Source organism: Miscanthus floridulus, chromosome 8 (assembly GCF_019320115.1).
Source record: "Miscanthus floridulus cultivar M001 chromosome 8, ASM1932011v1, whole genome shotgun sequence".
NCBI classification, from domain to species: Eukaryota; Viridiplantae; Streptophyta; class Magnoliopsida; order Poales; family Poaceae; genus Miscanthus; species Miscanthus floridulus.
In genome coordinates, this window is record NC_089587.1 from 220,778,218 (window position 1) to 220,788,747 (window position 10,530).

The 10,530-nt window shown below is 45.5% G+C and overlaps 1 protein-coding gene and 1 non-coding gene across 2 annotated transcripts; both read right to left on the minus strand.

The window, feature by feature from the left end:
* Positions 1 to 1,669: 1,669 nt before the first annotated feature.
* Positions 1,670 to 4,728, minus strand: LOC136478230 (peptide chain release factor PrfB2, chloroplastic-like). The gene is made up of 7 exons (XM_066476585.1): positions 4,357 to 4,728; positions 3,933 to 4,145; positions 3,716 to 3,817; positions 3,422 to 3,559; positions 2,970 to 3,274; positions 2,692 to 2,845; positions 1,670 to 2,227 (listed from the first exon to the last, which is right to left on the minus strand). The coding sequence occupies exons 1-7, from the start codon at positions 4,711 to 4,713 to the stop codon at positions 2,093 to 2,095; spliced, it is 1,404 nt and encodes a 467-aa protein (XP_066332682.1). The 5' UTR covers positions 4,714 to 4,728; the 3' UTR covers positions 1,670 to 2,092.
* Positions 4,729 to 9,041: 4,313 nt separating this feature from the next.
* On the minus strand, positions 9,042 to 9,180 carry LOC136478857 (small nucleolar RNA Z247). Its single transcript, XR_010764527.1, has one exon. It is a non-coding gene; the product is annotated as a small nucleolar RNA Z247 (small nucleolar RNA).
* Positions 9,181 to 10,530: the final 1,350 nt, after the last annotated feature.

Consider the following 10,530-nt stretch of genomic DNA (forward strand, 5'->3'; position numbering starts at 1 on the left):
TCATCAAAGTACAAGTTCTGCTAATCATTCAAAAGTGTGTCTTAGACTTCGGATAAATTGGCAGCAACACGACTAACAAACCACTCCAATATGCCCACTACTTCAGTCCACGGATCTTGTTAGGATTGTGCTTAATGTATACGATTTATTTACACTTGCGACTTGAGTTGGATTTGCTGATTAGGGTAGAGTTTGGAGTTCGGACCATACTTTGTGTCATTATTAGGACAAAAATATAAGGAGACACCATGAGTCCATACATAGACCTAGTAGTGTACATCCCTTTCTTCTCCAACTTCCAAACAACTTTGTCTTGGAAATCCTTTACCTGTCATCTGATATAGTGAAGTTAAGGTTCGTTGGAATTCTCACCCCCAATCCTCCTCCTCCCAGCAATCCTGAACAGTGCAACCAGGATCGCTACAGACCGAGAAACGTTTTTGATATGGTAGCTTCAGGGGTATATCTCCTATCCATGTATCCTCCAAGAACAGAATGTTAGCTACATTTCCCAAGATCTCATTTGAATTTACTTTCACTTTTTTGATGCCTAACTAGAATTGTGAGCCTCCCTTGCTGTTATGTTACAGTTCGAGAGGCATTTGTTTTTCATGTATTTGGCACTGAGCAGCTGGCAGCACATGTCATTCTCATCTCCATTGTATAATCTCCAAATCCATTTTAGCAGTAAGACTTCGTTAAAAAATTATGTGTTGATGTTCCCAGACCTCCAAATCCTTGGGCCTACATATATTCTCAAATTTGACCATGTGATATTTGAATCATGTCCCCCCCTCCAAAAATATTTGGATCTAATAGTATCCATTGGTTGATGTGTCCCCACATATAGATGATGGGATGCTACTTAGAGAAGCATTCGTCTGAATCAGTCATTCAGTCTACGCCCTGAGGTCACATTCTTTCCTTTTTCACGGCTGCAGCTTCCTTTTCATTTTCTCAATCATGGGACTTTACACCCATGTTCCTGTCACTTAGGGGATCCCGAGATATTTCGTGGGGAGATAACCCCTTGAGCAGTTTATAATGTTGCAATCTGGACCTCTTCATGTATGATGGCTTCACTCTTATGATAATTGATTTTGAAGCCTGACATCCATTCGAAGCAATTCAACAAAGACTTTAGGTTCCTAATGGACTGATCATCACATCCTGTCATAATAACCGTGTCATCAATATACTACAATTGAGTGAAACTCCCTGGGGACAAATGAGGTAGGACCCCTTGATGAACCCCTTCTGGTTTGCTTTAGCGAATATGTGGTCCAGTGCATCGGCAGCCATGTTGAACACTAATGGTGACAAGGGATCACCCTGTTGTACAGCCTATTCGTTTCGGCTGAATTGGCTTATAAGCCATGGCTGAAAGTACTGCTGGCTGGTTTGCTGTGAGAGAAAAACGCTGTTCAAGCCGTGGATTATAAGCCAGATACGAGCGAATAAGCCGAAACGAATAGGCTGGTAGTCCACCTGTGTCACTAACCACTAACCAGGACAACTAAACTTTCGAGTCAAATTGTCTGACAGTTTCCGCCCAAAATATAATCTAGTAGTATTAGACAGTTTGACAGCGCATCAATAGTGGTAATTCTTTTTTTTTAATCTCCCAACAAAAAATTAGGAAAAAGTAAAACAAGCAAACAATGTAACAACGAATGGGAGAAAACAATCAATTATTGTAGACCACCTCAGCTACTTGGGTGCAACACTGTCACTACAGTAAAGAAGAGCTAGATTGACTAGAGACAGACTGTTTATACATCCATCACAAACGGTAAAGGCAGTACAGAAAAAGTAACCGCATCTCGACTATCAAGCAAATATTTTCACTATATTGCCTGGTCTGCTATATAAACTCTATCCTGCGCAGCTAACTCTGATTTTTGCACTTGCAACCTACTACTATCCCTTACCTTAAATTTTCATCATTTGAGCTCGTGTTGTATTCGCTACCAAACAAAAGACCGGATCAGCACCTCCAGTTGCTAGCACTTCAGCAGTGTCTCAGTTGGTTTGTTCAAAGCCAAGTGGTTTGTCAGGTAGCTCATGAAAAATGGCGAGCATGATTCTTTGTTCAGGTACTTACATCTGCTTCATCCAGTGACGAAGACAAATAGTTCAAGATGAAATCATCTAGATCTCCTTCTAGAACTGAATCCGGATCAGATACTTCATAGTTCGTTCGAAGATCTTTGACCATACGGTATGGCTGACAAAACACAACAAGAACAACTATTTACTGATATATGTTGAACACTATACAGGGATGCTCACAGAAATAACAGTAAGTTATGATGTTTGCACTTAAGAGATCCATCTCTATTCCATACTATAGTTCATTAGAAAGATTATGACAATAATAATTTGTATAGAAAGATTTATGTTCTCTTTTTTCAAAACTTCACTAGTTAGAAAGATCATGTCAGAAAATTTAGATCAAAACATGTGATTATTGTATCCATAAAGGACCAGAAAGAAATCACTAGTTTGCAGCTTCTTAATTTTTAAAAATCCTGAGATGAGTATGGAAACAAAACAGAAATAGAAAGATTAACTCCATAGACTAGTAGCTTAAAGGGAACACTGAGAACACAGATAATGCTACTGAGAGGTCACAGTTTTATCATAACAAGAGTTGATAGTTTAATTTGGTATTCTAAATGGAAAGCTTACATGGAGAACATAAGATCTTATTTGGTTGCCCCAGCTGATTTCGTTGAGTGATTGTGTGTGCTCTGCATTCATCTGTGCTTGGCGGGCAATCTCAAGCTGATCAAGACGAGATTGGAGCACTGCCATTGCGGATGCCTTGTTCATGTGTTGTGATCTGCATTTCTCAATTAGGAGTACAGAACTTTAACATTTATGTTTTTAAAACATTCAACGGTAGAAATAGCATAACGAGCAAAGAATAAACTTGTGAAATGCAAAGGAGAAGACATCAAAATTACCTTTCATTTTGAGATGTTGCACTTATACCAGTTGGAATGTGCACAATTCGAATGGCACTCTCTGTAGTGTTGGCATGCTGACCACCAGGGCCACCAGAACGGAAACGTTCTATCCTAAGATCAGAATCTTTGATCTGGTATCGGCTAGCGGCATCCCCAAGAATAGGTATTACAGCAACAGCTGCAAAGGAAGTGTGCCGCCGCTTTCCACTGTCAAATGGAGAAATTCGCACTAATCTATGGACTCCTACTTCAGCTTTGGCATATCCAAATGCATATTCACCATCAACTTTGATAGTGGCCCTCTGGAAAAAGCAGCTGTTTAAGATCAGTTCCTTTTTTTTTTTGTAATCTAAATACTACTCATATTAGAAAATAAATGGTTCAGATGGAATAGATTTCATAGCAAAAAAACTGTATGTTCAGCAACACATACTAGTGAAAAAAACAACCTTGATTCCTGCTACTTCACCAGGCATCTCTTCTACCACAGTGACTGTATATCCTCGTTGCTGGGCCCATGACTTATACATGTTCATGACCATTGCAGCCCAGTCCATGCTCTCGGTGCCACCAGCCCCTGCCTGAACCTGAAACCATCATCATAAGGAATCACCCACTGAAAACCTCGTTAGGAAAGCATAAGATGAGCATTGGCACTTCAACTACAAGTGCTCTAGATGGAGCAGTTAGCTGAAAAATTCTTACAAACATAATGAAATTATTGAGGGAGACACAAAATAAACCTCAATGAAGCAAGAACAAGAGTCATTGTCTCCAGAAAGTAACGCATTAAGTTCTTTCTCCTTTGCACTTCTTCTCATATCCGCTAAAGCCCTCATGCTTTCCTGCACAAAACAGTTAAAATAAAAGTTGAAACAGATAGATGGTTTGTACAATGAATGGAAAATGGATCTGTGCTGTATTTCAAGCTTTATATCATGTAATGAGCACTGTACTCACCATCTCAAGTTCATTATCGTTTTCTTCACGTGCAAGCCGTAACATCTCAATGTGTTCAATCAATTCCTGCTCAAATTGGTTCACTGACTTAATCTTGCCCATGAGCTCACCCTGCTCACGGCTAACCCTCCCAGCAAAAACTGGATCTTCCCAGAGGTCTGGCCTCTCTAACACCACAGCCAATTGTTTCGTTCTGTCAAGTATCCATCCCCACTGAACAAGTAAAAACAATGCTCAATTCAGACAGGATAGAAATGCCCAGTTAGCGAGCATAAACACACTCCGCACATAAGATGTTCGCTGAAGTGCCTGAATGAATCGAGAACCTAAGATGACGGACCATCCTTGCGCAACAATAGAACGCAATTCGGCAATTTGGCCTACGGAAAAGCACTAAGTATCGGATGTCATGTGAATATTGTACCTTGAGGCGCTTCTTGATGAGCTTGACTGACTGCGCGACGGCGGCGGCATGGCTGCGCCAGTCGCTCTCGGCTTCGGGAAGAATCGTCCACCTCTTGTCGGCAATCGAGTCTACCGTCAGGCCGTCCGCGGTCATCGGAGCCTCCGCCACCGCCTCCGTGGACGGAGAGGAGAACCACCGCACCGGAACGCGGAGGAGAGTGGAGTCGGCGGCGTGGGGGAGGCCATCAGTGGGCCCCAGGAGGGCCACCAAGGCGGCGCCATGCGTGAGGAGGCAGTGAGTAGTTCCTGGCCTCTTGCGGTGGAGGTGGGAGACGAGGCGCGCCGCCGCTGATCTGGTTAAGAGGCGGGAGGCCATTTTCGTGGGCTTGAAACGTGCTCGCCGCCGCTATGTAGCTCGCCTCGCGCACAGGCACAGCCCGTCTAGACAGGACAGCTCCTCGCCATCGCAGCCTTGCACGTGGTCGCCAGTGTAAGTTTGGGAGGAACCAGGTGCCATCTCGGTCTCCTGGGTTGCGTGTTATATACAAGAGGAATCGTCCCTCCACGGTGACAAGTATAACGATATATGATTACAACAATGATTCCTTCAATCTAGGCTAACCTATCATCTATACCGAACTAAGGCTCCGTTTAGATTTCAAAAAATTTTACGCAGTACCCATCACATCAAATCTTGCGGCACATGCATGAAGTACTAAATGTAGACGAAAAAAAAATAATTACATAGTTGGGTGAGAAATCGCGAGACGAAACTTTTGAACCTAATTAATCCATAATTAGACACTAATTACCAAATACAAACGAAAGTGCTACAGTAGCCAAAATCCAAAAATTTTTGGACCTAAACGGGGCCTAATAGGATCTCATCTAGAATACAATGAACCTGATCATACCAGGGCTAACCTATCATATCATCTAACACTCTCCCTCAATCTTAGCCACTTACAATGTTAAGATTGACTCTAAACTGTCGTAGCTTCGCAGCGGGAATTGCTTTGGTGAAGCCATCGGCCAACTGATCGGCTGAGTTAATAAATCTGATGTCCAACAATTTTTGCGCCACTTGTTCTCTATCAAAGTGGAAATCAATCTCTATGTGTTTCGTTCTAGCATGAAACACTGGATTGGCAGACAAGTATTTTGCCCCCAAATTATCACACCACAATCGTGCAGCCCTGAGGTGATCAATCTTGAGCTCGCTCAACAACTTCTGCACCCACATCATCTCAGCCGTGGCATTTGCCAAGGCCTTATACTCAGCTTCGGTGCTAGACCATGACATGGTCGCCTGCTTCCTGGCTGTCCATGACACTAGATTTTCACCTAGAAACACAACGAAGCCACCAGTTGATCTGCAGTCATCAGGACACCTCGCCCAATCAGCGTCAGAGAAAGCACTGATCATCATTGATTTTGATCTCTTGATCTTAAGCCCATAATTCAGAGTACCACAAACATACCGCAAGATTCTTTTTACTGCACTCTAGTGTATAGTGGTAGGCGAGTGGAGGTATTGACATACCTTGTTGACAGAGAAGGATATATCTGGTCTTGTTAGAGTTAAATATTGTAATGCCCCAACAAGACTTCTATACCGTGTTGCATCTTTATCTCCAAGCTTTGTACCATCGGTTAAGCTGAGTTTCTCTGAAACAGATAGAGGAGTGTCAACAGCCTTGGCTCGGTTCATTCCAGATCGAGCAAGCAGATCAGCTGCATATCTTCCCTGCGAGAGCAGTAACCCATCTGATAGCTTTTTAACTTCAATACCTAAGAACTAATGCAAGTCACCTAGGTCCTTCAGTGCAAATTCTTTTTGCAAATCTTTTAGCAGTGCTTCTGTTGCATCTTTGTGAGGAGCTTGCTACAATAATATCATCTACATATACCAACACAAAAATGCAGTATTTGCCCCGGTTGTAGTAAAACAACGAAGTATCAGCTTTAGATGGAACAAAACCAAGACTTTCCAATCTCTTGCACAGCCTTGCATACCATGCTCGAGGTGCTTATTTAAGCCCGTAGAGTGCCTTGTCCAACTTGCAAACATAGTTGGGATGAGCTTTATCAGCATAGCCTGGTGGTTGATGCATATACACTTCTTCTTCCAGAATGCCATGAAGGAAATCATTCTGTACATCGAGTTGACGAAGAGACCAACCCCTTGAGACTACAATGGACAAGATCAGACGTATGGTTGCTGCCTTCACAACTGGACTGAACGTGTCTTCATAGTCAATCCCATACCGTTGTTTGAACCCCTTTGCAACCAAGCGTGCTTTGTATCTATCAATTGTGCCATCAGCTCTACGTTTGATCTTATATACCCATTTGCAGCCTATGGCATTCTTCCCCTTGGGGGGAGGCACGAGGTGCCATGTCTTGTTGCGTAACAAAGCTTGATGCTCACTAAGTCACTATCCATAGCAGCTACCCAATTTCGGTCACCAAGTGCTTCCTCAACTGTGGTCGGCTCTTCTATAGATGTTTGAGAGCTCATGCACCAGCGTACTGTGCCATCAGTATGAATTTTAGGCTGCTGAATTCCATGTTGTAGGTGAGTTGCAGGTCTCGGTGTAGGAGATGAAACGGATCCAGTCGCTGTAGAGGACCCCAGCGAGAGGATCTCAGCCGAATTTGGTGTCACGTCGCCATGCAGCTGGCCAGGCGCTGTCTCCTAGTCAGCGGGATCATCGTGCAATGCTAGGGTTGGTGTGGCCACGCCAATCCCATCTGAAGGTGCCACAGAGGCTCCGAAGGTGCTCCCCCGCGTGTCGTGAGGCGAGGAAGGCGACACTCTCGACCGGACCAGGCCTCCTGATCCCAAGGCTGATCTGCCTAAACTCCCTAACGCAGCCGCCATCGGACCAGCTTCGTTTGGAGGGTAGCTCCCTGATGGGGAACACATAAAATGATGATCAGCATACATCGTTCCTGTTCCTGTTTCAGCAACAACACCACCAGACTTGGGTAACTCATTAGTAGAGGTGGGAGATAACAAATGTTGATCATGTAGATTTGCATCCCTAAAATCCGAGGAGCGGTTTTTGAGTATGTCGGGAAGAAGGGCAAGCTCTGAGCAAAGCCTAGCACCAGCATTTGGGTGAAGTGAAGCAAACGGAAAAACAGTTTCATCAAACACTACATCACGAGAGATGTAGACATGGCCTTCTTTTGGATCAAGACATTTTAAGCCTTTGTGCATATTGCTATAGCCAAGAAAGACACACTGTTTGGATCTAAATTGGAGTTTCTTGGAATTGTATGATCTAAGGTTGGGCCATACGGCACACCCAAAGGTGCGAAAGAAGCTGTAGTCAGGCTGGTTCCCAAACAGACGCTCAAAAGGAGTGTGATCGGCGATGACTTTAGAGGGAAGACGGTTGATGATGAACACAACTGTGGCAAAGGCTTCATCCTAGAACTTCAATGGCATGGATGAGTGTGCAAGAAGTGTGAGACCCATCTCAACAATGTGCCTATGTTTGCGTTCCGCTGAACCATTTTGTTGATGTGCATGAGGGCATGAGACATGATGATCTATGCCTATGCGATTAAAAAAGGAGTGTAGGGCCTGATATTCTCCACCCTAGTCTGTTTGTATGGTACAAATTTTTCAACTAAATTGTCGTTCAATGAGGTTTTGAAAATCACAAAAACACTGGAAGACCTCTGATTTGTGACTCAAGAAATAAACCCAAACATATTTGGTGTGATCATCAATGAAACTCACATAGTAGTTTTTGTGTCCAACAGAACTTGGGGCAGGCCCCCATACATTGGAAAAAACTAAATCTAGAGGATGACTTAACAAACTACTTGACTTAGGGTAAGGCAATTGGTGACTTTTGCCTTGTTGACATGCATCACAAACCCTAGTCTTATTTGACCCATGAACGAAAGGAAGTTTATGACGGTGCAGAACTTGCTGCACAACACGGGATGATGCATGGCCTAGCCTATGATGCCATAGGGATGCAGAAGGCTTGATGACACCGAGTGCTTGCTTATTTTGGGCTGACTACAAGGGATACAACCCTCCTTCACATCTGCCTTTGTGAATGACCTTCTTCGTCACCTGCTCCTTGATTGCAAAATAATTGGGATGAAATTCAAGAAACACATTATTGTCTCGAGTGAGATGATTAACGGAACAAAGATTTTTGTGTGATTGTGGGACATGAAGGATATTTCTTAGATGGAGATTAGGGGAATGCAAACGACTATGACCAACATTAGTGATCTCCATACCTGTCCCGTTGGCAGCATGTACTTGTTCCCCGCCGTGATACTTGTCACGGATGATCAACTTTTCTAGTTCTCCAATAATATGGTCGGTGGCGCCCGTGTCCATGTACCAGTTTGTATCCACATCATACAAACTAGTTGCTACAGATGCACTCTTCTGCGGTGGTCCTGTGAAAGACGCATCGAACCTTTTGAAACAACGAATGACGGGGTGCCCTTCCTTGCCACACAACTGGCAAAAGACACCAGGCTAAAAGCGTCCTCCTCTGTGGCCTCCCTTCTGGCCACCATGGTTGAAGCCACCACGGTTGCCATGGCCGCTGCCGCGACCGCTGTTGTAGGAGTAGTTGCCGCGGTCATCGCGGTCACCACAGCCACCCTTGGCAACCATGTTCGTGGAGTACTGCTGTCCGCCGCCGCAGATCTCCAGATGCTGCTCGTGGGCGATGAGTTGAGCATAAAGCTCGTTCACGGTGATGGGCTCCACACGTGTCGACACCGCCGTCACAACCGAGTCAAATTTAGAATCTAACCCGGTTAGTATGTAGGAGACAAGCTCCTCATCCTCCAGTTTTCGCCCTGCTGAGGCCATCTCATCCGCCAAAGATTTCATTTTAGTGAAATAATCACTTACAGAGGCTACGCCCTTGGACGTAGTGGCCAGCGCCATCCTAGTGCTGATGACACGAGCCCTTGACTGTGACGCATGGAGCGCCTCGATGGCGGCCCAAGCCGACACCGCCGTGGTCACCGTGGTGACCTAAGATCTAATCTCCCGCGAGAGAGAGGTGAGGAGGTAGGAGAGGACCTGCTGGTCCTTAGCGACCCACTTCTCATACTTCGGGTTCACAACGGCCGGCTTGCCTTCAACTTTCTTCTCGCTCTTGGCTGCAAGAAACTTCTCTGGCGGTTGACTTGCCAGATCAATGAAGTGCTTCGCCTGAGCACCCCTTAGGGCAGACTAGACCTACGCCTGCCACATGGCATGGTTGCTCCTGGTTAGCTTCTCGGTGACCGGTAGGAGGCCGAGGGAGATGATGGCGAGCGTCGCCGATGCGAACGCCATGATCGAACTCCATTAGGAAGATGGCTCTGGTACCATGTAAGTTTGGGAGGAACCAGGTGCCATCTCGGTCTCCTAGGTTGCGTGTTATATACCAGAGGAATCACCCCTCCATGGTGGTAAGTACAACAATATATGGTTACAACAATGATCCCTTCAATCTAGGCTAACCTGCCATCTATACCGAACTAATAGGATCTCATCTAGAATACAATGAACCTGGTCATACCAGGGCAAACCTATCATATCATCTAACAGGCAGCACCACTGCTCGTGATGCAGCCGCTGTAATCTCACTTGGAACAGTCGGTGGGGCCACGGGCGAGTCACAATGGTCGTCTGGGATGGACTCAGATTCGGTGCCTTCCCTCTAGGAAGTCACGGCTTACCTTTTGGACCTTGGCTTACCTTTCGGTCATGATTTTGCAGCACATCTTTAGCTTTTCCCGTAGAAACAAGCGGGAGCGGCTACCCATTTGCGCGCGTGCCGTGCCTGTCTCTCACGCACTGTGCCGCCGCCCACCGACCACCGCCCTGGTCTCCCACGCGCTGCGCCACCCACTGCCTGGAGGAGACAAGCTGACCTACAACCTCCGCCCGAAAGAGCCAAGCCATGCTACGCCGGTAGCCCAACAACACTAGACCATAGTCTGACGACAAGATGCCGTCCAGCAGCGCTGCCCTTGAGACAACATCGAGGAGCACCGAGCAAACCAGCGTCCTTCGTAAGGACGCTTTCTAGGAGTGCTGCAGCTGCAGGGACATTAGCGAGGAGCACCACCCATGTGAGTTGCTTCACCGCCTGGCATCAGAACCGCCCCTCTTCTTAGCTTCCTATCAGATTGTGTCTAAGTCTAATGC